This window comes from Scyliorhinus torazame, chromosome 5 (genome assembly GCF_047496885.1).
Source record: "Scyliorhinus torazame isolate Kashiwa2021f chromosome 5, sScyTor2.1, whole genome shotgun sequence".
In the NCBI taxonomy this organism is placed as follows: Eukaryota; Metazoa; Chordata; class Chondrichthyes; order Carcharhiniformes; family Scyliorhinidae; genus Scyliorhinus; species Scyliorhinus torazame.
Window position 1 is genome coordinate 131,249,580 of NC_092711.1, and position 27,097 is coordinate 131,276,676.

Here is a 27,097-nt window from a genome sequence, read left to right on the forward strand (position 1 = left end):
CCATCGATTTGAAGTCGGATCCCAGAGCATTACCCTAGGTCTCAGAATTATTAGTCTAGCCGCAGTACCACTAAGCCACTGTCTTCATAGAACATAGAATGCAGCATCACCATCATACCGGTACCAAAGACGAACCAGGCAACGTGCCTCAATGACTACCGACCAGTGGCCCTGACTTCAGTCGTAATGAAGTGCTTCGAGAGATTGATCATCACCTCCATACTCCCAGAAAGCCTTGATCCACTGCAATTCGCATACCGCTGCAACCTGTCCACATCAGACACCATTTCCCTGGCCCTACACTCATCCCTAGAGCATCTCGAAAACAAGGACTCCTACATCAGACTGCTTTGTATTGACTACAGCTCCGCCTTCAACACCATAATCCCAGCCAAGCTCATATCAAAGCTCCAAAACCTAGGACTTGACTCCCCACTCTGCAACTGGATCCTCGATTTTCTGACCAACAGACCACAATCAGTAAGAATGAACAACAACACCTCCTCCACAATAGTCCTCAACACCGGCACCCTGCAAGGCTGCGTACTTAGCCCCCTACTCTACTCCCTGTACACACACGACTGCGTAGCAAAACTTGGTTCCAACTCCATCTACAAGTTTGCTGACGATACGACCATAGTGGGCCAGATCTCGAATAACGATGAGTCCGAATACAGGAGGGAGATAGAGAACCTAGTGGAGTGGTGTAGCGACAACAATCTCTCCCTCAATGCCAGCAAAACTAAAGAGCTGGTAATTGACTTCAGGAAGCAAAGTACTGTACACACCCCTGTCAGCATCAACGGGGTCGAGGTGGAGATGGTTAGCAGTTTCAAATTCCTAGGGGTGCACATCTCCAAAAATCTGTCCTGGTCCACCCACGTCGACGCTACCACCAAGAAAGCACAACAGCGCCTATACTTCCTCAGGAAACTAAGGAAATTCGGCATGTCCACATTGACTCTTACCAACTTTTACAGATGCATCATAGAAAGCATCCTATCAGGCTGCATCACAGCCTGGTATGGCAACTGCTCAGCCCAGGACCGCAAGAAACTTCAGAGAGTCGTGAACACCGTCCAGTCCATCACACGAACCTGCCTCCCATCCATTGACTCCATCTACACCTCCCGCTGCCTGGGGAAAGCGGGCAGTATAATCAAAGATCCCTCCCACCCGGCTTACTCACTCTTCCAACGTCTTCCATCGGGCAGGAGATACAGAAGTCTGAGAACACGCACGAACAGACTCAAAGACAGCTTCTTCCCCACTGTCACCAGACTCCTAAATGACCCTCTTATGGACTGATTTCTTTAACACTACACCCTGTATGCTTCATCCGATGCCAGTGCATTTGTAGTTACATTGTATATGTTGTGTTGCCCTATTATGTATTTTCTTTTATTCCCTTTTCTTCTCATGTACTTAATGATCTGTTGAGCTGCTCGCAGAAAAATACTTTTCACTGTACCTCGGTACACGTGACAATAAACAAATCCAATCCAATCCAATCCAGAAGGAGGCCATTTGGCCCATCAAGTCTGCAGCGACCCACTTAAGCCCTCACTTCCACCCTATCCCTGGTGGATCTATGGTCAGTCATGATCATGATGAATGGCGGAGCAGGCTCGAAGGGCCAAAAGGCCTCCTCCTGCTTCTATCTTCTATGTATCTATGATCCGACACAACAATCGCTAAATACTCCACGTCGGCCATGCCCATCAGCAGCATCTTATCTAGTACAAAAAAGTCAATTCGGGAGTACACCTTGTGCACATGCGAAAAGAACGAAAATTCCTCCGCCCTCGGCCCCCCACGGATCTACCAAAGAGTGGTAATGATAAAAGCAAATTACTGCGGATGCTAGAATCTGAAACAGAAAATACTGGACAATTTCAGCAGGTCTGACAGCATCTGTGGAGTGAAGTAAAAAAATCACCACTATTCTTAGAATTCCCCCTATACAAAAAAGGGTCAATAAGACATTCTAAATGGCGAACAGGGATTCTCACTCCCTGACTCCTATGCAGGCTTAGGTGGGTGCTATTCGGATCAATCTATATTTTCAAATTATCCCCCGGTATAACCCATATTTTCAAAGAAGATTTCATCTACTTACCACTTAGTAGCATCGATCCTGGGTTATAAAGTAGACTTTGTAATAACCACTGTTTCAGGTTAAAACTTTAAGTTATTTGATTGTTATATTTTTCTTTTAAAAGATGAAATCTGTTTTTACAGAAAGGTAAAAAGATCTTTTCTTTGGATCCTCCTGGTCAGTTGTTAGACCTTCAGGTCTTCCTTGGCAATCTTTCTTCTTTAACTTTTGGTTTTCTCCTGATGGATTCGCTGTTCTGCTCGGTTTCTGTGTTCTATCCTTCCCATGACCGAGGGCAGCTTTGAGAGCTGACTCTCCTGGCTGCTGTCAATTTAGGGTTTATATTTCCCTTCCAGCAGTTATTAAGTTTATATGACATTATCGGAAAGTAACTTTGTTTTGCTCTTGATTGTTCAATGTACCTTTAATCTTAATTGCTTATAATGCGACTACGTATTCATGTTGAGCATGACTTTAGTTCATCGAACTCTGATTATATGTTTTCCCTTGTAATGTTCAAAAGTGCTTTGATTCTAGAGGGGTGTTACATCTGGTTCCTGTCACTTCTAAAGTTGCTTTATTACCAAATAGTGCCCTTAGCTTGTCAGAACTCTTGACTCTGATTTGGGGTTAACTTGTGCTCTTGTGGACACGTCGTCTCCGGATTCCCATATTCACCTGGTGTCAGCAGGATTTTACACAAAAACATTTGTCACCTAATTCAACTGAAGATCCTGGCAATTCTTTTTTAGTTGCTTACTAAAATAATTAACTTCAAAGAAGGGGCGAAATATTGTTTCCCTTCATGTAACTAAAAGTTCAATCTGCTTTAACTTGAAAGACAGGCATCGGTTTTACAGCTTGAGCAGTCACAAGGTGTTTAAAAAAAAAAATTTAGAGTACCCAATTCATTTTTCCAATTCAGTTGCAATTTAGGGTGGTCAATCCACCTAACCTGCACATCTTTGGGTTGTGGGGGCGAAACCCACGCAAACACGGGGAGAACGTGCAAACTCCACACGGACAGAGCCGGGATCGAACCTGGGACCTCGGCGCCATGAGGCAGCAGGGCTAACCACTGCGCCACCATGCTGCCCTACAAGCTGTTTCCTTAACACCTGTTTGATAAAGGCTATCTGCATTTCAAAACCTTCTTTTGCGGCTGTTGTTAACCCTTCGTGGGATTTTTCCCTAAATTTTCTCATGTACCCTCGTGTCAGGTTTTGCCAGACTTCCATGTTTCAAATGACATATTTTCCCATTTTTACTTTACAGGAGAGAGAAGGGAGCTACTGTTTCGAGTCTGGGTGACTAAAAGTGACAGATGCTGTCAGGCCTGCTGAGATTGTCCAGTATTTTATGTGTGAGTGATAATAACTTGGATAATATCCAAGTGCTGATGTGGATCGAGTCAGTCTGTCTGATCTTGATGTGATCATTGATTTCAGTTTGCTGTGTGTAAATCCTCCCCTTCTAACCCCCTGTAAAAGGAGTTTTCAGAATCCATCACGGTCAGTCCAGGATAGAAATTCACAACATTCTCTCCAGCTGCTGACAGGACAGGGATCGCCACGCATGCGCCCTGCTGTGTGGAATCCATAATATCCTGTTCCTTAGCGAAGGACTTGGGTCTATGGAGACAGAATGATGGAGGGAGCCTTAGCAAGAATACACTTTTCTGTAAAATACCGTAACCTCCAAGGGTAGCAGAGGAGATAATTATGTATAAAAGGATGAAAGTGCTTATTTTACTATTGGTCCATTTACCTTGTTTTCTATTGGCTAGAATTACTGTCCTTTCATTGGCTTAAAATGAAAGTTTAATTGGGATATTATTGGTGTGTGACATGAAAATGAAGGAATAACTGTAATATTATTGGTCAATAAAGCTATAGCTTTCTGCTTTGCTGGACTCAGACAGAACAATGCAGTGAGCCCCACTGTGTTGCTCTCCTTGTGCACAAGTCAATAAAGATTGATCTAAGAGTACTCCCGTGTATGCCTTGTAGTAATTTCAACAGGTTCCACCAAGATGACTAATACCCCCCCCCCCTCCCCCCTCCCCACGGAGTGCCAGACACGGGTACATAGCATAGTGCCTCACTATTCAACAACTCGGAGACCGCGGCTGCCGGATTTCTGCATTACGAGGTTTTGACAGAGGAAACATATACTCTCACCTGTGTGGCACTATCGGGTAAGCCATCATTGGTGTAAAGAGAGGTCCGAGTCCCTCTTGGGGTTTGAGTCCCCAGGTCAGTAGGGTGCGAGTCCCTAGCTGATGAGGCAACGCCAGTGAGGCTAGAGTCCTCAGCTGAGAAGGCAGGGTTCGAGTCCCTGGCTGTTTGATCGAAGTTAACTTGAACGCCGGCCGGCAAGGTAAGATCTGAACTTTTACCATTGGAAGTGCGTGGACCAAGAGTCCCCCTCCTAAGGGGATTCCTGTTGCATATATGTATGTACATTACGGGGCTGAGACCACCGAAAAAGTCCATCACTGGGTAAAGTGGACACAGGGTAAGCAGAAGGCTTTTCCACCTGATAGTATGTTTAATAAGGGCCGTCTTGAGAAACTGGCAGAAGTGAAAAATGAAATGAAATGAAAATCTCTTGTCACAAGTAGGCTTCAAATGAAGTTACTGTGATCGCCACATTCCGGCGCCTGTTCGGGGAGGCTGGTACGGGAATTGAACCGTGCTGCTGGCCTGCCTTGGTCTGCTTTAAAAGCCAGCTCTTTAGCCCTGTGCTAAACCAGCCTCTATTGGAAGAAAAGGAACAGAAGGGCGAGCAAAGTATTGGGTGGCCTGCATATGTCCAGTGGCGAAAAGCGATGCAGAAGTGGTTAGATGAGTCACGTAAGAAAAGACAGGAAAGTGTGCAAAAGAAGACAGGGGAGAAGGTAGGAGAATGGGGATGAGAAAATATCAGCCATGATTGAATGGTGGGCAGACTCGATGGACCAAGTGGCCTAATTCTGCTCCAATGTCTTATGGTCTTAAAAGGTGGTGAGAGTGAAACAGTTAAAATCCAGGATCCTGGTTGCGCAAACACCGAATGGCCCGGTCCAAAACAAGTCGGTGCCTCCTGTTGATCAGGATGAAAGTGACGATGCCTGGGAGTTCCCCTTGTATCCATCTCTGCCCGCATCCCCAGGACCTGCATGGTGGGAATGAGGCACAAGGGGGAGTAGTTACCCCACCACCTCGTTATGCAGTCGCCGGGGGAAGGAAGTGTGTCAACACCTTCTGCCCTGCTTGTCGTTCCCGATAGTACTCCTGGTAAGGTGGGGCGGGGGGGGGGGGGGCTCTTTAAGTACTAGGTCCCAAGTTAAACAACAGCCCTCAGTTTAGCCCCCAGTCCAACAAAAGCCCCTCCGTGCTTTCCCTGGACCACAGGGTGAACCAATAAATGTTTATTGCCCCAGACACCTTCAGAGCTATTGCCGATTGTAGAGACTACATCCGACCCCAAGGACGATGTTGAAAAATTTATTCAACAATTTGAAATCTTCTGGAAGTGCCATAGCCCTACTCAGGAGGATATAGAGGTTGTTAAAGATGCGAGTTTGGGCAATGGAGGTGGAGACCAATCCGCGATCAGGTCCAGTGGCCTGCGAGGGATGTCATTGTGGATGGTCTAAAACAACTGTGTGAGGTTTTGTGAGGTTTTAGGTAAATCATTTCCTGACGTTGTAGATTGACACAAAATCCATAGTACTTGTCATAAATCTGGCGAGGAGGTACGTGATTATGTTGAACGCTTCTGATCTGTGTTTACTACTTTCCTATTCTTTCTGCCCAAGTGGACACGTTCACATTTTCCAACATTATACTCCATCTGCCAAATGTTTTGCCCACTCACTTAATTACTACAGATGACTCGTTAATGCCCTTGTACAGGGGTTGCAGCCTGATATTAAGAAAATGTTTACACTGACTTGTTTAGGTTGGAAGGGTAAGCAAAATCTGCCTGAGATCATTAGTGCAGGACAACACTGTTAGTGACAGCTCCAGTACCATAATAATTAATAATCTTTGTCACAAGTAGGCTTACATTGCAAAGAAGTGGCCATTCTCTGCGAGCTCTCTCCCACAGATCCTCTTCTTCCAACCGTACTAACCTTTTAATAATAATAATCTTTATTGTCACAAGCAGACTTACATTAACGCTGCAATGAAGTTACTGTGAAAATCCCCCAGTCCCCACATCCCGGAGCCTGTTCGGGTCACAGAGGGAGAATTCAGAATGTCCAATTCACCCAACAGCACGTCTTTCGGGACTCCGCTCAGACAGTGACCCGAGCCGGGAATCGAATCTGGGACCCTGGAGTTGTGAAGCCACAGTGCTAACCACTGTGCCGTCCTTGATCTAAATCAAAAAGAGGGCATGAATAAACCCAAATTATCAAATAGAGGCACCAACAAGATTCTGGTAACAGTGGGCTCGGAATGGTAGAGGTGAGAGAGGTAGGCAGGCGGGACGGAATGATGCCTGTTCTCCGTGTGGTCTGCATGGACACTGGTCCCAGTATTGCTTCCCCACCGTCCCCCCACTGCAGAGGGGCTGAAATTACCGCCCCGGTCGGTGCAAACCCGGTTCCCGCAGCTTCTACTTTGGTTCGAGGCCTCCACTGGGTGTTTGTGAAACCTCCCCTCCCACCCACTGCCCCTAACGCTGCCTCTTTCCCGCCTGAAGATGAGACAAACAAGCGTCTGTCCCTGGACATGAGGCGCACTGCGCATCACAATGCCCGGGGAGTGATTGGCAGCAGCTCCAGACAAATGGGAAGAGGGGGCGGGGCTGGAGGACTGAACAGGAGCGGCTGGTCCTCTAATCAATTGGAGTGAAAGAGGGGCGGGGCTGAACCCGGATCTCCCTCATTGGCTGAAACTCTGCATCATTTTGAAAGCTGATTTGTCTCAAACTCCAGAAAACTGGACCTTTCTGTTTGTGGCTTTAAGCAGATGAAACCCTGTGGGTGTGGAGCAAACATTTCAACAGTTGTTACTGAGATGTGGAAATATGATGGAACATTTCACATACAATTCAAGGGCTGATTCAAAGGAATAACTGGGCAGATAGGAAATGTCACAATTTGAACAAGAACTGTCCCTGGTTTCAGTCGGTGAAAAGACAGAAGGGTTTGGCCAGGTTTGGGGAGAAGGTTAATACTGTCATCATTCAGAAACTTCAAACAACTGCGCAACCTCAAACAAACCGTTGTTTGCAGCAAACTACCCAGCCTTCAGAACAGCGACGACACCACACAACCCTGCCATGGCAATCTCTGCAAGACGTGCCAGATCATTGACATGGATACCACCATTACACGCGAGAACACCACCCACCAGGTACACGGTCCATACTCGTGCGACTCGGCCAACGTTGTCCACCTCATACGCTGCAGGAAAGGATGTCCCGAAACGTGGTACATTGGCGAGACCATGCAGACCCTGCGACAACGGATGAACGGACATCGCGCGACAATCGCCAGGCAGGAATGTTCCCTTCCAGTCGCGGAACACTTCAGCAGTCAAGGGCATTCAACCTCTGATCTCCGGGTAAGCGTTCTCCAAGGCAGCCTTCAGGACGCGCGACAACGCAAAATCGCCGAGCAGAAACTTATAGCCAAGTTCCGCACACTGGTACGGCCTCAACCGGGACTTTGGATTCATGTCGCATTACATTCATCCCCCACCATCTGGCCTGGGCTTGCGAAATCCTACCAACTGTCCTGGCTTGAGATAATTCACACCTTTTAACCTGGGGTTACCCCATCTCTGGATCTGTAAAGACTTAATTACTTGCAAATGCTCGCATTCTAAGCATTGTCTGGCATCTTTGAATCTGTCCATATATATGTTTCTGGAACATACCTCTTCATTCACCTGAGGAAGGAGCAGTGCTCTGAAAGCTAGTGTTTGAAACAAACCTGTTGGACTTTAACCTGGTGTTGTAAGACTTCTTACTGTGCATCATTCAGAACACCAGACTACAAAGGATCTCAAAGACAATTTCTTGTAGTTTGTGTGGAGGGTGTGTGATGAATCAGGTTCAAAGCGGTTAAATAGAACAAAGCACAGGAACAGGCCCTTCGGCCCTCCAAGCCCGTGCCGACCATGCTGCCCGACTAAACTACAATCTTCTACACTTCCTGGGTCCGTATCCCTCTATTCCCATCCTATTCATGTATTTGTCAAGGTGCCCCTTAAATGTCACTATCGTCCCTGCTTCCACCACCTCCTCCGGTAGCGAGTTCCAGGCACCCACTACCCTCTGCGTAAAAAACTTGCCTCGTACATCTACTCTAAACCTTGCCCCTCTCACCTTAAACCTATGTCCCCTAGTAATTGACCCCTCTACCCTGGGGAAAAGCCTCTGACTATCCACTCTGTCTATGCCCCTCATAATTTTGTAGACCTCTATCAGGTCGCCCCTCAACCTCCGTCATTCCAGTGAGAACAAACCGAGTTTATTCAACCGCTCCTCATAGCTAATGCCCTCCATACCAGGCAACATTCTGGTAAATCTCTTCTGCACCCTCTCTAAAGCCTCCACATCCTTCTGGTAGTGTGGCGACCAGAATTGAACACGATACTCCAAGTCTGGCCTAACTAAGGTTCTATACAGCTGCAACATGACTTGCCAATTCTTATACTCAATGCCCCGGCCAATGAAGGGAAGCATGCCGTATGCCTTCTTGACTACCTTCTCCACCTGTGTTGCCCCTTTCAGTGACCTGTGTACCTGTACACCTAGATCTCTCTGACTCTTGAGGGTTCTACCATTCACTGTATATTCCCTACCTGCATTAGACCTTCCAAAATGCATTACCTCACATTTGTCCCGATTAAACTCCATCTACCATCTCTCCGCCCAAGTCTCCAAACAATCGAAATCCTGCTGTATCCTCTGATAGTCCTCATCGCTATCCGCAATTCCACTAACCTTTGTGTCATCTGCAAACTTACTAATCAGACCAGTTACATTTTCCTCCAAATCATTTATATATACTACAAACAGCAAAGATCCCAGCACTGATCCCTGCAGAACACCACTGGTCACAGCCCTCCAATTAGAAAAGCATCCTTCCATTGCTACTCTCTGCCTTCTATGACCTAGCCAGTTCTGTATCCACCTTGCCAGCTCACCCCTGATCCCGTGTGACTTCACCTTTTGTACTAGTCTACCATGAGGGACCTTGTCAAAAGCCTTACTGAAGTCCATATAGACAACATCCACTGCCCTACCTGCATCAATCATCTTTGTGACCTCCTCGAAAAACTCTATCAAGTTAGTGAGACACAACCTCCCCTTCACAAAACCACGCTGCCTCTCACTAATACGTCCATTTGCTTCCAAATGGGAGTAGATCCTGTCTCGAAGAATTCTCTCCAGTAATTTCCCTACCACTGAAGTAAGGCTCACCGGCCTGTAGTTCTCTGGATTATCCTTGCTACCCTTCTTAAACAGAGGAACAACATTGGCTATTCTCCAGTCCTCCGGGACATCACCTGAAGACAGTGAGGATCCAAAGATTTCTGTCAAGGCCTCAGCAATTTCCTCTCTAGCCTCCTTCAGTATTCTGGGTAGATCCCATCAGGCCCTGGGGACTTATCTACCTTAATATTTTTTAAGACGCCCAACACCTCGTCTTTTTGGATCTCAATGCGACCCAGGCTATCTACACACCCTTCTCCAGACTCAACATCTACCAATTCGTTCTCTTTGGTGAAATGTTTCCTTTTTTGAGAAAGCACATTAAAATCTGGAACTCTGGAGGGTAGCAAGGTAGCACTGTTGGTTCACAGCTCCAGGGTCCCAGGTTCGATTCCCGGCTTGGGTCACTGTCTGTGCAGAGTCTGCACGTTCTGCCCGTGTCTGCGTGGGTTTCCTCCGGGTGATCCGGTTTCCTCCCAGTCTAAAGATGTGTGGGTTAGGTGGATTAGCCATGCTAAATTGCCCTCAGAGTCCAAAAAAAAAGGTGAGGTGGGGTTACGGGGATGGGGTGGAGGCTTGGGATTAACTGGGGTGCTCTTTCCAAGGGTCGGTGTAGACTTGATGGGCCAAATGGCCTCCTTCTGCACTGCAAATTCTATGATTCTATGAACTCAGTTGGGATTATTGATTGGAATGATCTGGATCAGTTTATTACACCAGGAAAGCTTGATATCAGACTTACAGTATTGCTGAACAGATTTCTGTAATAACAGCAATCCCATTGCTATGTATTGGTAAGACCGAGGGAAGTATTTAGAATGGAGACTACAGATGTTTTGGAGGATTATGGAATAATGAAATTTATGAAATCCATATAATCCCTACAGTACAGGAGGCCATTCGGCCCATCGAGTCAGCACTGGACCTCCAAGAGCACCCTTCCTAAACCCACTCCCCCAACACGTAACCCCACCAAATCTGCACATCTTTGGACTGTGGGACGAAACTGTAGCACTTGGAAGAAACTCACACAGACACGGGGAGAAAGTGCAAACTCAACAATCACCTGAGGCTTGAATCAAACCCAGGTCCTTGTCGCGGAGAGGCAGCAGTGGTAACCACTGGAATGCTGAGGGACTTTACTGTCCAATTTAATATTCACATAATATATTTGTAGATCGGAGACAGAAGGACAGGAACTTGCAATTAGTTTGGTGATGACTCCTATATCTCCGGATCACAAACACTTTGTCTTGAAAGTTAACAAATGGGATGAAGCCAAACCGTTAAAAGGCAAACGGCGGGATTCTCCGTCAGCCGACGCCAGAATTGGGAAACTCAATTAAGCGGAGAATCGGTTATGATGCCAAATCACAATTCTCCGGTGCCTCAACAGCGGTGTTAATACGTTCCAGAGCGCAGGTACAGTAAACACCCGTGGCATTTCATTAGCGGGCCTGACCCGGTATTCACCGGAGCTTCTGTGACGCTCCACCTCCACTGGAACGAATTCCCGATGGAGAGGTTCACTTGTGCTTTTAAAAATCGTGAAACAGGCCCGTGGCTGGTAAGGGAGAGGGGTACAGAAAGTGTCCAACATCGCCATAGTTCGCTGACAGTGGTGCCACAGGCCGGGAGGCTTCTGCCAGGGCTGGGGGGGGGCGGGGGAGTAGCACAGGGTGGCCAATGGGGTCAGAATGAAGCACCATTGCCACAGCCTGCAAGACAGCCATGCAGTTGCGCACGCCACTGATTGCCCACTGTGAACTTAGGACCACAGGTCATATGGGTGTCCCAGCAGGCACCTTCCTCGGTGCCTTCCGGCCCCAGCCAGCCCATCAGCGGGGTGGACGCGCAGAAGCACAATCAATGCCACCTTGTTGGCTGGAATGGTGTGTGTGAAGGGTGTTATGTGTATCTGCGGCTGCAGCTTGTCAGCCTCCTGAATGTCAATCATGGACCTGGTGAATCCGGCACCATGCCTCATTGGAATTGATTTTGTCCCATGTGGCGTCAGTGCTAGCCCCTCCAAGGTCGCTGAATTAGTCTACGTGTGGCACCAGTTTTGCTGTCGTGGAAGTCCATAACTACTTCCCCGGTGTCAACGCTTCGTCTCAGGAACTGAGAATCCTACCGAAAGTCATTGGTTCAAATTGTCACCGTGCTGTCAGTGGAAAGGGTTAACTTCTCTGCTCCCAAAGGTGTTGGGGCAAACATTCTCAATTATGCACAACTGTGTTGACTTAACATAACTTTATTTTCAGATAAAAGATGAATCAAACACCATTTTAAACATTGTTTTCTCAATTCTTTTGGCATTTTTTTCAGCTTTGCCCAAATGTGTTTTTTTCCTCTTTCTTCAGGCACCTTTCCAAATGACTCAAATAAAACTAAAGACAAATAAAACAATCAGCTTTGACAGGTAACCAAAAGCTTCTTAGACAAAAATGAGTTAGAGGGTGGAGCTTCCAAAAGCTTGTGAAACGCAAAGCAGAACCTTAAGGCTGAAGTTCAACTTCAGAGAAACTAACTTTTCACTGCCTTTTACAATTGTACAAATAAATTGCAATTCATACTTAAAAGATTTACTTTCGCTCAGTAATTATAACGTCACCTTTCTCAGCTCAGACCCTTGAGATCAAATGCCAATTGTTCACTTCTCTTGTAGCTGGTGTGTGAAGATCATGTTCACTGTAGATCTGTCAGCACAGAAACCGCACTGTGCTTCTGGATACACTCAGTCTGCAAGTAGATGAATCTTTTAAACATGTCCTTAGTGAAGGTCTTCCCAGTGCTGCTGAGGAGTGAGACATCCCTGCAATTGTGGCCATCTCCCCTGTCACTGCTGATCTTATAGGTTGTGATGATTTTTGCATCATGCACATGGAATGGTTCCAACCTCCCAACTGAGGAGGAGGTCGTGAAGGTGTGACAGTCAATGGGACTTTGTGTTTGAGCAGTTCAGTTGGAATGCTATCCTTGCCAGGCGCCTTTCTGCTTGTTGAACAATCAATGGCCTTTCCCAGCTCAAGTGACGAAGGTTCCTTGATTGTGAGTGATTTGATATATTGTCACATGTACCGAAGTCGTAAAAAGTATTTTTCTGTGGCTAAGGGAACATACACAGCACATACATAGTAGACAACTCAGCCATGACAGGAAGCTGCAGGAGAGTCAGACAGAGACTGGGAGATGTCCATCTGACGGAGCATAGCTGACAGTCACGTTCAACCCAGCGGGACATCTGTCAGGATGTCACCATCTGGGATTTCAGGGGAATAACTTTGGTGATGGTCAGAGCCCTCTTCTTTCCAACACACATACAACATAGATTTCCATGATCACAGGCAGTTTGTAATTCCTGCCATTGGCTGATCCAGTGTTTACTTGCACAGTATCTCCCTGTCTTTTACACAACTGTCTTGGCTACTTTCAGATTGTGCAGTGTTCTAGCTGTTGGGTTGATGTTGTACATCGGGTCGGCTTTGCTTTTTGCTTCAATGGCAGATATCATCTCTGCTGAGTGGCTCTTAAACCAGTCTTTGTTGTGGGCTCCACCTTGATCATAGAACCAAAGAATCCTGTAGAATCTTTACTGTGCTGAAGGAGGCTGTTGTAAACTGCCCAGACCCTATTTGCTGGAAACCACTGGTTACCCTGTGTTCCTTGAGGAAAATGAGCCCATCCAATCATTAGCAGAGCAGCTGTATAAATAGGGCTGGCCAGTGTGGTGCTGGCTAGAAATGAAATGAAAATGAGAGGGAACCCGTAGTGAACTACTGGCCCCGTGTACATAATGTTGTAAATAAAGTTACTTTACATTTGACTCTTCAAACTCGTGCTGGATTCTTCCTAGTCCTCACAAAAGAAACCATTTGACCCATTGAATCTGCAGCGACCCTGTGACAGAGCACTCTACCTCAGCCCACTCCCCCTGCCCTATCCCCGTAACCTTGGTTGCTGCTGCTGTGTCAGAAATGATTGAACTCCGTCACTTTCAAGTTTCAACAATATCAATGTCGATTGATGAAAAGTGCCTGTGAAATACTTCACTGTTTTGTTTAATGCTCCTTGATAATTTAATTTCACAATGGACATGTTACTGTGAAGAATGTGTGAGTCAGTAACAATTATCAACAAGGATTAATCAACACTTTCTAATTGGAGATGTTAATCAGTGGAACCTTTCAAACTCTGAATTGTAGATTTTGTATCAAACATCAATTTACGACTCAAGTCAAAGTTCAAATTGTGTTGTTCCAGTTCACAGTTCTTGAATGAAGGAGAATATCACAGATGGTACTTTTAAAATGGACATCGCAGCCCTGAAAACAGTCATGATGTGGAGATGCTGGCGTTGGACTGGGGTGAGCACAGTAAGAAGTCTTACAACACCAGGTTAAATCACTAGCTTTCAGAGCACTGCTCCTTCCTCAGGTGAAGAAGGGGCAGTGCTCCGAAAGCTAGTGATTCGAAACAAACCTGTTGGACTTTAACCTGGTGTTGGAAGACTTCTCACTGAAAATCAGTGACATCTGAAAATATTAAACTGCAGCCAGTTCTAGGATTTGTTAACACCAGCAGAATCAAACCAGATATTGTCAGACCATCAATCCTGGATGTGATTAACAGCAGCATAAATAGCAAAATCCAATCCCTGCAGTCACCTGTCAACTTGCTGATGTCACAGCTCATATCATGACTGAGTGAATCCCTTCCCATAGCGTCGCAGCGTCGATGTTCGGTCTCGGCCCTTTGTGAACCTATTGGTGTGAACTGAAGGCGGAAGCCTTCCTGAGCGTCTGTCCACTGAAAGTGCAGCTGAATGGCTTCTCCATAGTGTGACTTCGCTGGTGTCTTAGCAGACTTGATGACTGAGTGAATTCCTTCCCGCACAGTGAGCAGGTAAACGGTCTCTCCTCAGTATGAACTCGCTGGTGTAACATGAGACTGGCTGACTGAGTGAATCCTTTTCCACAGAAGGAGCAGCTGAACGGCCTCTCCCCAGTGTGGACTCGCTGGTGTGATAGCAAATTGGATGATTGAGTGAATCCCTTCCCGCACACTGAGCAGGTAAACGGTCTCTCCCCGGTGTGAACACGCTCATGTACACGGAGATTGGATGGAGACATGAACCTCTTTCCACAGGATATGCAGCTGAATGCTCTGTCCTCAGAGTGCATTCGTTGGTGTAACATGAGACTGGCTGACCGAGTGAATCCCTTCCCACACACAGAACAGGTGAACGGTCTCTCCTCTGTATGAACTCGCTGGTGTAACACGAGACTGGCTGACTGAGTGAATCCCTTCCCACAGAAGGAGCAGCTGAACGGCCTCTCCCCAGTGTGAACCCGCTGGTGTGTCAGCAAATTGGATGATTGAGTGAATCCCTTCCCACACACAGAACACGTGAACAGTCTCTCCCCAGTATGGACACACTGGTGTGTCAGCAGGTGGGATGACTGAGTGAATCCCTTCCCACACTCGGAGCAGGTGAACGGCCTCTCCCCGGTGTGAACTTGCTGGTGTCTCAGCAGGTGGGATGACTGTGTGAATCCCTTCCCACACACAGAGCAGGCAAACAGACTCTCCCCGGTGTGAATCTGTTGGTGTTTCACAAGGTGGGATGGCTTAGAGAATCCTTTCCCACATACGGAGCAGGTGAATGGCCTCTCCCCAGTGTGAACCTGTTGGTGCATCAGAAGCCTATATGACAGAGTGAATCTTTTCCCACACTCAGAGCAGATGAATGGCCTCTCCCCAGTGTGAACCTTCTGGTGTTCAAGGAGGTTGGATGACTGAGTGAATCCCTTCCCACACTTGTCGCAAGTGAATGGCCTCTCCCCAGTGTGAACTCGCTGGTGTGTAAGCAGGTTGGAAAACTGAGTGAATCCCTTCCCACACATGTAGCAGGTGAATGGCCTCTCCCCAGTATGAACTCGCTGGTGTGTAAGCAGGTTGGATAACTGAGTGAATCCCTTCCCACAATTGTAGCAGATGAAAGGCCTTTCCCCAGTGTGAACACGCTGGTGTGCAGTGAAGGCGGAAGAACAAGTGAATCCCTTCCCACAAGTGGAGCAGGTGAATGGTCGCTCCCCAGTGTGAGTGTATTGGTGTGCAGTGAGGGCAGACGAATGCCTGAACCTCTTTTCACAGAAAGTGCAGCTGAACGGTCTGTCTTCTGTGTGAATTCGCTGGTGTGACATGAGGCCAGCTGATTGAGTAAATCCCTTCCCACACTCAGAGCAGGTGAATGGTCTCTCTCCTGTGTGAATACGTCGGTGGGTTTCCAGCAGGCATCGATAATTGAATCCTTTCCCACAGTCCCCACATATCCATGCCTTCTCCATGGTGCGGGTGTCTTGAATCTCTCCAGTTTTGACGATCAGTTGAAGCTTTGTACACACAGAACACGTGTACGGTTTCTTCTCTGTGTGAATGAAGCAGGCTGTGGAATTGGTTCAAGTACTTTGCACAGTCAGTGCACTGTCACTCAGATGTGTGTGTGTGTGGGGCCTGGTGCTTTTCCAATCACACTGATGTTTGAATTTTTCTCCCACAGATAGAATAGACACATTACTCTTTCCACATTCAAAGGCCGTTGATATTCAGGTACTGATGAAGCCATTAACTCGGCCAAATGCTTTTGTAATGTTTGGTTTGAGTTTCCAGTCTTTGAATCCTCCCATTTTAATACCCTGTAAAAGGTGTTTACAAAATTTAGCACTGTTATTACCCGATAGAAGTTCAGAACAGACATTTCTAGTTTCTCTGGGACATTTTTTCCTTTCCTGTTCCCCCAAAGCTGTCAATCCCCGTCCCACACACTCTCCCTCCTCCCTGGGCTGAAATCCAAACCCATCTCACCATTTCTTTCCTCCACTGCCAGTTTTCTCCCTCCCTCTCCTCTGCCTGGGTTCAGTTCTCCAGCTCCTGTCTGCTGACTGACACTAAAACCAATGAGTCAATTATTTTCTCTCCTGGTCACTGGAACCCTGAAGCCCCGCCCACTCGGTGTTACGTCACCAAGATGGCCGCACAAGCAGCCACCTCGCCGCTGAACCAAAATGATCACCGTGAACAAGGGCCTGCTCCTGGGAAAAGCCTTACAACCGCAAACTGCAGTTTTTCGGGGTTTGCGGCCGACACAGTGTGTCAACGAAGCCTCCTCGCCCTCCCGCCGCATCCACGCCTCCCTCCACGTCCCCGTCCTCGGCCCCCGCGGCTACTCACCATCAGCGGAGCAACAAACAAGGATCCGCCTGTCACCTTCACACATACTGCGCATGCTCGGAACACAGTGCGGCGGTGCGCATGCGTTCCCGTTCCCTGTTGTGGTGATTGGGCACAGTCTCCACCGCGGGGACCGCTGGGTATTTCCCCTGCCATTGGACGCACCCATCAATTTCCCATTGTTCCCCTCTTGGAGGCATTGCGCATGCTCCGCGCAGACAGGCAGTCTTCGGAGGGAGGCCTTCCCAGGCTTGAGCTGGCCGTCATGGCTGGTATGGTGCATTCTGGGTTGTACATTTAATTAGCAGAGGGAGAATTCATGTGCCACAATCATTGAATAATAGAATGGTATAAAACATTGAACAATATCCGCTCCCAATACCTACCAGTCTCTCCCAAAATGATTATGATAACTGCAATAATAATAATAATCGCTTATTGTCACAAGTAGGCTTCAATGAAGTTACTGTGAAAAGCCCCACATTCAGGCGCCTGTTCGGGGAGGCCGGTACGGGAATAATTCATTTGATTACTTTTTTTAAATGTCGCCAAGGGGCAGCACACTGTCACAGCACTGTTTACTCACAGCGCCAGGGAGCTGGGTTTTATTTTGACCTTGGGTGACTGTGTGAACCTTGCACTTCCTCCCCGTGTCTGCATGGGTTTCCTCCAGGGTGCTCTGGTTTCCTGCCACCAAGATGTGCAGGTTAGGTGTATTAACCATGCTAAATTGCCCCTTAGTAATCAAAGATGTGAAGGTTACATGCAGTTACAGGAATATGGTGGGGGAATGGGCCTACGTAGGGTGCTCTTTCAGAGGGTCGGTGCAGATGTGATGGGCCAAATGGCCTCCTTCTGCACTGCAGGAATTCTTTGGTTTTAAGAGTCTATTTGTCAATGAAACATTCATAAATTATTTTGTTTTCTGGAATTCTGATTAGGATATTCAATAGATCATAGAATTTACAGCGCAGAAGGAGGCCATTCGGCCAATCGAGTCTGCACCGGCCCTTGGAAAGAGCACCCCATTTAAGTCCACACTTCCAACCTATGCCCATAACCCAGCAACCCCACCTAACATTTTTGGACACTAAGGGCAATTTAGTATGGTCAATCCACCTAATCTGCACATCTTTGGGTTGTGGGAGGAAACCGGAGTACCCAATTGATTTTTCCAATTAAGGGGTAATTTAGAGTGGCTAATCCACCTACCCTGCGCATCTTTGCATTGTGGGGGCGAAACCCACACAAACATGGGGAGAATGAGCAAACTCCACACGGACAATGACCCAGGGCCAGTATCAAACCTGGGACCTCGGCGCTGTGAGACAGCAGTGCTAACCATTGCACCACCATGCTGCCCAGAATCAGATACACATCAACTACAATTACTAGGGGGTCAATTACTAGGGGGCATAGGTTTAAGGTGAGAGGGGCAAGGTTTAGAGTAGATGTACGAGGCAAGTTTTTTACACAGAGGGTAGTGGGTGCCTGGAACTCGCTGCCGGAGGAATGGTGGAAGCAGGGACGATAGTGACATTTAAGGGGCATCTTGACAAATACATGAATAGGATGGGAATAGAGGGATACGGACCCAGGAAATGTAGAAGATTGTAGTTTAGTCGGGCAGCATGGTCGGCACGGGCTTGGAGGGCCGAAGGGCCTGTTCATGTGCTGTACATTTCTTTGTTCTTTGTACATCAGGATTTACTGATATTTCCATTTTATTTACTGCTCCCGGTAGCTGGCACTTCTTAGCTTCAACCATCACAACTGGGGTGGTGGTGGCATTGTGGTTTTATCATGAAACTAATAATCCACAGACCCAGAATACTGGGGACCTGGGTTTGAATCCCACCATGGCAGATGGCAAAATTTGAATTCAATAGAAATCTGCAATTACAAGTCTAATGATGATTTCAAGATGGCGCTGGAGCGTGGCCACTCTCTGTGAGCTCTCTCCCACAGATTCGCTTCTTCCACCCATACTAGCCTTTCAATAATAATAATCTTTATTGTCACAAGTAGGCTGACATTAACACTGCAATGAAGTGACTGTGAAAATCCCCCAGTCGCCACATTCCGGAGCCTGTCCGGGTCACAGAGGGAGAATTCAGAATGTCCAATTCACCCAACAGCACGTCTTTCGGGACTTGTGGGAGGAAACCGGAGCACCCGGAGGAAACCCACGCAGACACAGGGAGAACGTGCAGACTCCGCACAAACAGTGACCCAAGCCGGGAATCGAACCTGGGACCCTAATGCTGTGAAACAACTGTGCTACATTGTCGTCCAAAACTTAATTCTAACACTAACACTATCTCCAACCTTTCTCTTTTATGTTTACTTACTGAGTAGTACTCGACTCCGTATGCTTCACCCGATGTCTGTGCCTATGTATTTACATTGTGACTTCACCCGATGTCTGTGCCGATATATTTACATTGTGTATTTATCGTATGTGCTATTTTTTTTCATGTATGGAGGATCTGTCTTGACTGTACGCAGAACAACACTTCTTATTGTACCTCGGTACACATGACAATAGACCCAAATCCCAATGACCATGAAACCACTGTCAACTGTTGTAAAAACACATCTGGTTCACTAATTTCCCTTAGGGAAGGAAATCGGCCAGCCTTGCCTCATCTGGCCTACATATGACTCCAGCTGGACATCCTATGAAAGAATAAAGAAAAAACACTTGAGAATAAATGACAGAGCTGAGGTCTGTTTTGGGTAAAAACACAAAGACCACTTATCACAGAATCCTAAACATTTACAGCATAAAGGAGGCCATTCAGCCCATTGTGTCTGTGTTGGCTGAAAATGGTTTATCCAGTTTAATCCCACTTTCCACCTCTTGGTCTGCAGCACTGCAGGTCACAAAATTCCATACCAGGGTCCTTTTTAAATGTGGTGAGGGTTTTTGCCTCGATCACCTTTTCAGACACCCTCCGGGTGAAGGTAATCCTCAATTCCCCTCTAATCCTTCCAGCAATTACTTAAATCTCTGCCCCCTGGTTATTGACGTGTCTGTTAATGAAATAGATCCTTCCTATCCATTATATCTGGGACCCTCATAATGTTACACACCTCAATTAAATATCCCCTCAGCCTCCTATGTTCCACAGTAAACAATCCCAGTCGATCCAATCTTTCCTCATAGTTAAAATTACCTAATCCTGGAAACATCCAGATAAATCTCTTCCGTACTCTCGCCAGTACAATCACATTCTTCCTGTCATGTGGTGACGAGAACTGTACTCCGTACTCTAGCTGTGATCTAACTCGTGATTTTAGTTCTAGAATAACCGTTCTCTAACCTTCCATTGGCTTCAATGTGATGGAAACTGACAGCTGCAACTGACAGCTGCAACCTGTCAGCATTTGAAAGATATTTACAAATGATTTGAGTTTCTTACAGATGGGATCTTTCTCTGTTCTGTCCATGCGAGGTGTTTGATAACAGACTTTCTCCTGTGAATATCCAGCTGGAACATTGGGCCCTGATGCGTTTCCTTGTTCATCTTGTTGACTCTAAACATTGAATCTTGTGGTTTCAGACACCAGAGAATCAAACTCCCAACAACAGATTGTCTTTCACTGACTTTATTAACAGCTCTGCAATAATACAGACAGACTAACCTCATTACATTTCACAGTGATTTAATTGCAGTGTTAATGTTAGCCTACTTGTGACAATAATAAATTGTTATTGTTGTATTGTTCCTCCATCCGGAGAACGGGAATAATTGTGTGGTTGAGGGGGGGGGGGGGGCTCTGCAGCTGTTCCACCTCTGGTCTTCCTCTGGGCATGTCGGATGTTGTGAGTTTGGCGTTGATGGTCCTCGAAACGAATTGAACCCGATTTCAGTGCTGCCTCCACATGGGCCTGCCGACGGCAGTGTTTTCCCCAGAGAGGTGGTCTGCAATGCAGAGGTTTGTAATGATCTTTTTTAGCGGTCCTTGTATGATTGCGTACTGGCCACCTTGACGTTGTTTCCCCTGAGACAGTTCCCCATTGAGAAACTTGACAACATTGAACTCAGTCCCTTGAAATAAGTCATGAATATAGATCGAAAATCGCTGAAACTCCAGTCCTGCACCTTGTGCTGACCTGCAAATGATAAGTTTATCCCTCCCCTCTGTTTTCTGTCCTTTGACCACTCCCTTATCCATGTTAATATTTCACCCCAACCCCATACGCCCTTATCATGTGCTACAACCTTTTGTGTGGCACCTTATCAAATGACTTTTAGAAATTCAATCATAGGGCAGCACGGTGGCGCAGCGGATAGCACTGCAGCCTCAGGGTGGCACGGTGGTGCAGTGGGTTAGTGCTGCTGCCTCACGGCGCCGAGGTCCCAGGTTCGATCCCGGCTCTGGGTCACTGTCCGTGTGGAGTTTGCACATTCTCCCCGTGTTTGCGTGGGTTTCGCCCCCACAACCCAAAAGATGTGCAGACTAGGTGGATTGGCCACGCTAAACATCCCCTTAATTGGAAAAAATGAATTGGGTACTCTAAATTTGTAAAAAAAATAAATTCAATTATGGGCGGCATGTGGCGCAGTGGTTAGCACTGGGACAACGGCGCTGAGGACCCGGGTTCGAATCTCGGCCCGGGGCACTGTCTGTATGGAGTTTGCACACTCTGCCCGTGTATGTGTGGGTTTCATCCCCAAAGATGTGCAGGTTAGGTAGATTGGCCACGCTAAATTGCCCCTTAATTGGAAAAAAAATAGTTGGGTACTCTAAATAAAATTCAATGATAATATAATCCCTGGTTCCCCTTTATCTAACCTGCTAGTTACATCCTCAACAAATTCGACTAGATTTGACAAACTCTTTCATAAAACCAATGATGACTTTGACCAATCACATACTTTCAATTTATTACCAATTGCTCAATACTAGATTCCAGTGTTTTCCTTTTTTTAAAATAAATTTAGAGTATCCAATTCATTATTTTCAATTCAGGGGCAATTTAGAGTGGCCAATTCACCTAGCCAGCACATCTTTGGAACACGTAGAGAATGTGCAAACTCCACAGGGACAGTTACCCAGAGCCAGGATCGAACCTGGGACCTCGGAGCCATGAGGCAACAGGGCTAATCCACTGCGCCACCGTGCTGCCCTCCAGTGTTTTCCTGATGGTTGATGTCAGGCTAAATTTCCTTTAGTTCCCTGTTTCTTTTCTCCCACTTTTCCTGAATATTAGGATTACATTTTCCACTATCGAATCCATTGGTAGGATTGCCGAATCGAGCGTTGAAGGCGGTGATCAGGGGAGAGCTAATCTCCATCAGGGCTCATAGGGAGAAGATAGAGGGCATGGAAAGGGAGAGGTTAGTGGGGGAGATTTTGAGAGTGGACAGGAGATACGCAGAGGCCCCGGAGGAAAGATTACTTGGGGAAAGACGACGGCTCCAGACGGAGTTTGACCTGTTGACCACGGGGAAGGCGGAGGCACAGTGGAGGAAAGCGCAGGGGGCGACCTACGAGTACGGGGAAAAGGCTAGTCGGATGCTGGCACACCAGCTCCGTAAGAGGACGGCAGCGAGGGAAATAGGGGGAATCAAAGATGGAAGGGGAACCACGGTTCGGAGTGTAACGAAAATAAACAAGGTATTCAAGGCCTTCTATGAAGAGCTGTACAGATCCCAGCCCCCAGTGGGGGAAGAGGGGATGAGACGATTCCTAGACCAACTGAGGTTCCCGAGGGTGGAGGAGCAAGAGGTGGCTGGTTTGGGGGCACCAATCGGGTTGGAGGAGCTGAGCAAGGGTTTGGGGAGTACGCAGGCGGGGAAGGCCCCGGGGCTGGACGGGTTCCCGGTGGAGTTCTACAGAAAGTACGTAGACCTGTTGGCCCCGTGTAGCGCACAAAGACTCCATGAGACGAACAGAGTGAAGTTGATGAGGCTTTATTAAGCGTGTCTGTTCCCCCGCAGCTCGATAGTAAACTGGCCTGCGGGGGAAGACTCCGGCTTCTTATACTCCGCCTTCAGGGCGGAGCTTGAGGTCAACGGCCAACCAGGACCCGGGATCTGTCAGCCAATGAGATTAGGGCTTCCAGTCCCACATGACCCCCAATACATACTACCACATTCACCCCTTGTCAAAAATGAACCCGGCGGGGTGATGCTCCGTATGGTGGTAAGGGTTTACAGGGCTGGTCCTGGGAGGACAAAACATTCACATGGCAATACAGTATTGAACAATTTTGTCCTGTTGCAACTATTTACAGAGGGTATAAGAAGAAAAGCAAAATGTTTTTGTGAACAGTCCATATTTGTTTTACATTGACGCCACGAGTCGGTCGGGCGGTCTGGTCGTCCGTGTCGATCGCCTCGGCCCCGGCGGTGGTGGTGGTGCTTGTACCAGTGTTGTCGCCTCCAGGAGCCGTACGGTTTCAGCTTGGGCTTGATTCTTGGTCGGAGCTGAGGGGAGGGGAACCGATCCTCCTGGGAAGGGGGCGGTCGCGGGGTGCGGCGGTGGCAGGAAGGGGGGGGGTTGGGTTGATGGTGTCGAGATGGTGTGCGTGTTGCCGGCGGGCGCCAGATCCCGCAGGGAGACCGTGTCCTGTCGGCCGTCGGGGTACTCCACGTAGGCGTACTGGGGGTTCGCGTGGAGGAGGTGAACCCTTTCGATCAACGGGTCCGCCTTATGTGCCCGCACATGCTTTCGGAGCAGGATGGGTCCTGGGGCCGCCAGCCAGGTCGGCAACGACGTTCCAGAGGAGGACCTCCTAGGGAAGACAAGGAGACGCTCATGTGGCGTTTGATTAGTGCTCGTACATAATAACGACCGGATGGAATGGAGAGCGTCCGGGAGGACCTCCTGCCACCGTGAAACTGGGAGGTCCCTGGACCGTAGGGCCAGTAGGACGGCCTTCCAGACCGTGGCGTTCTCCCTTTCTACTTGCCCGTTCCCCCGGGGGTTGTAGCTGGTCGTCCTGCTTGAGGCTATGCCCTTGCTGAGCAGGAACTGGCGCAGCTCGTCACTCATGAAAGAGGACCCCCTGTCGCTGTGGACGTATGCGGGGTAACCGAACAGTGTGAAGATGCTGTTCAGGGCTTTAATGACTGTGGCCGCGGTCATGTCAGAACAGGGAATGGCAAAAGGGAAGCGGGAGTATTCATCCACTACATTAAGAAAATATGCGTTTCGGTCAGTGGAGGGGAGGGGCCCTTTGAAATCGAGACTGAGGCGTTCAAAGGGGCGGGAAGCCTTAATCAGGTGCGCTCCATCTGGCCTGAAAAAATGCGGCTTGCATTCCGCGCAGATGTGGCAGTCCCTTGTGACTGTACGGACCTCCTCTAAAGAGTATGGGAGATTGCGGGACTTGATGAAGTGGTAAAACCGAGTGACCCCCGGGTGGCAGAGGTCCTCGTGGAGGGTTTGGAGGCGGTTAATTTGTGCGTTGGCACATGTGCCGCGGGATAGGGCATCGGACGGCTCGTTCAGCTTTCCGGGACGATACAAAATCTCATAGTTGAAGGTGGAGAGCTCGATCATCCACCTTAAGATTTTGTCGTTTTTGATTTTGCCCCGCTGTGCATTATCGAACATGAAGGCTACCGACCGTTGGTCCGTGAGGAGAGTGAATCTCCTGCCGGTCAGGTAATGCCTCCAATGTCGCACAGCTTCCACTATGGCTTGGGCTTCCTTTTCTTCTGAAGAGTGGCGGATTTCTGAGGCGTGGAGGGTCCGGGAGAAAAAGGCCACGGGTCTGCCCGCTTGGTTAAGGGTGGCCGCTAGAGCTACGTCGGAGGCGTCGCTCTCGACCTGGAAGGGGAGGGACTCGTCGATGGCGCGCATCGTGGCCTTTGCGATATCCGCTTTGATGCGGCTGAAGGCCTGGCAAGCCTCTGTCGACAGAGGGAAGGTCGTGGTCTGTATTAGGGGGCGGGCCTTGTCTGCGTACTGGGGGACCCACTGGGCGTAGTACGAAAAGAACCCCAAGCAGCGTTTCAGGGCTTTTGGGCAGTGCGGGAGGGGAAATTCCATGAGTGCGCGAATACGTTCGGGGTCGGGGCCTATTATCCCATTGCGCACTATGTAGCCCAGAATGGATAGCCGGTCGGTGCTAAAAACGCACTTGTCCTCGTTGTACGTGAGGTTCAAGGCTTTGCCGGTCTGGAGGAATTTTTGGAGGTTGGCGTCGTGGTCCTGCTGATCGTGGCCGCAGATGGTTACATTGTCGAGATACGGGAACGTGGCCCGCAACCCATGTTGATCAACCATTCGGTCCATCTCCCGTTGGAAGACCGAGACCCCGTTTGTGACGCCAAAAGGGACCCGTAGGAAATGGTATAATCGCCCGTCTGCCTCGAAGACTGTGTACTTGCGGTCACTTGGGCGGATGGGGAGCTGATGGTAGGCGGACTTGAGGTCCACGGTGGAGAAGACTTTATATTGGGCAATCCGATTGACCATGTCGGATATGCGGGGGAGAGGGTACGCGTCTAGTTGTGTGTACCTGTTGATGGTCTGGCTATAGTCAATGACCATCCTTTGTTTCTCCCCTGTCTTCACTACTACCACCTGCGCTCTCCAGGGACTATTGCTGGCCTGGATTATGCCCTCCTTTAGTAGCCGCTGGACTTCGGACCGAATGAAGGTCCGGTCCTGGGCGCTGTACCGTCTGCTCCTAGTGGCGACGGGTTTGCAATCCGGGGTGAGGTTCGCAAACAAGGACGGGGGTTGCACCTTGAGGGTAGCGAGGCCGCAGATAGTGAGTGGGGGTATGGGGCCGCCGAATTTGAACGTAAGGCTCTGTAGATTGCATTGGAAATCTAATCCCAGCAAGGTGGGGGCACAGAGTTGGGGAATGACGTTTAGTTTGTAGTTTTTGAACTCCCTCCCCTGCACCGTTAGGGTAACTATGCAGAATCCCTGGATCTGTACGGAGTGGGATCCTGCAGCTAGGCAAATCTTTTGTGCGCTGGGAGAGGTGGTTAAGGAACAGCGTCTTACCGTGTCGGGGTGTATAAAGCTTTCCGTGCTCCCGGAGTCGACTAGGCATGGTGTCTTGTGGCCGTTTATTAGTACCGTTGTCGTCGTCGTCTGGAGTGTCCGGGGCTGAGCTTGATCGAGCGTAATCGAAGCGAGCCGTGGTTGTAGTAGTGGAGTGGGGTCCGTTGTTGCCGTCCAAGATGGCGTCGGGGAAGAACAAAATGGCTGCCCCCATACATCGCACGTGGCTGGGGGGTCACAAGATGGCGGCGGGGGTGGACAAAATGGCCGCCCCCACGCGTCGTACAGGTCTGGGGCGGTCCAAGATGGCGACGCCCCTCATCCCCTCGTGGTGGCCGGGACCCAAAATGGCGGCGTCTGCGGGTCGCACATCGGCGCCCCTCCTCCCCTCGTGGTGGCCGGGACCCAAAATGGCGGCGTCTGCGGGTCGCACATGGTGTGCTGGGGGGGCTGGGGAGCGCTAGGACCGCGAGCGCTAGGACCGCGAGCGCTAGGACCGTGCGGAGCTCCCTCACCGCGAGCGCTAGGACCGCGAGCGCTAGGACCACGCGGAGCTCCCTCACCGGGGACAGCGGTGGTCGGGGCCCAAGTCGGTGGCGCCGGCGGGTCAGGCGTGGGGCCGCGAGCAATAGGACCGCGCGGAGCTCCCTCACCGGGGACAGCGGTGGTCGGGGCCCAAGTAGGTGGCGCCGGCGGGTCAGGCGTGGGGCGCGGGGTGGGGGTTAGGGTGGCGTTAGGGACGCGGAAAACTCCCTCCTCTCCGTGGAGAGTGTTGGCCGGGACCCAAAGCGGTAGCGCCGGCGGCGGGTTATACATGGGCTGCGGGGAGGGGGGTTGGGGAGCGTAGGTGGCGTGCAGAGCTCCCAGTTCTCCCGGGACCGCGGTGGTCGGGACCCAGAGCGGCTGCGCCCGCGGGTCGTACATGGCGTGCTGGGGGGGTTGGGGCGCGTAAACTGCTTGCAGGGCTCCCTGTGCTCCCGGGACAGCGGCGACCTCGCGGGACCGGCACACAACCGCATAATGGCCCTTTTTCCCGCAGCTTTTGCAGATAGCTGCGCGGGCCGGGCAGCGCTGCCGGGGGTGTTTCGCCTGGCCGCAGAAATAACAGCGGGTGCCCCCGGTGCGACTCGGCGTTTGGACCGCGCAAGCCTGTGGGGGGGGGGTAGGGGGTTTGCCACGACGGGTACGTACGGGGCCCATTGGGTTGCCGCGCGGTCGGGGCCGTAGGCGCGGGTATTACGCGCGGCCACGTCTAGGGAGGCTGCTAGGGCCCGTGCCTCTGAGAGTCCTAGCGACTCTTTTTCTCGAAGTCTTTGGCGGATTTGGGAGGATTGCATACCTGCCACA

General features: G+C 49.2%; 1 protein-coding gene across 1 annotated transcript; it reads right to left on the reverse strand.

Annotated features, from left to right (window-relative positions):
• Positions 1 to 11,776: 11,776 nt before the first annotated feature.
• On the reverse strand, positions 11,777 to 16,918 carry LOC140419772 (uncharacterized). Its single transcript, XM_072503760.1, has 2 exons — positions 16,772 to 16,918; positions 11,777 to 16,236 (listed from the first exon to the last, which is right to left on the reverse strand). The coding sequence occupies exon 2, from the start codon at positions 15,886 to 15,888 to the stop codon at positions 14,302 to 14,304; it is 1,587 nt and encodes a 528-aa protein (XP_072359861.1). The 5' UTR covers positions 15,889 to 16,236; positions 16,772 to 16,918; the 3' UTR covers positions 11,777 to 14,301.
• Between the last annotated feature and the right edge of the window lie 10,179 nt (positions 16,919 to 27,097).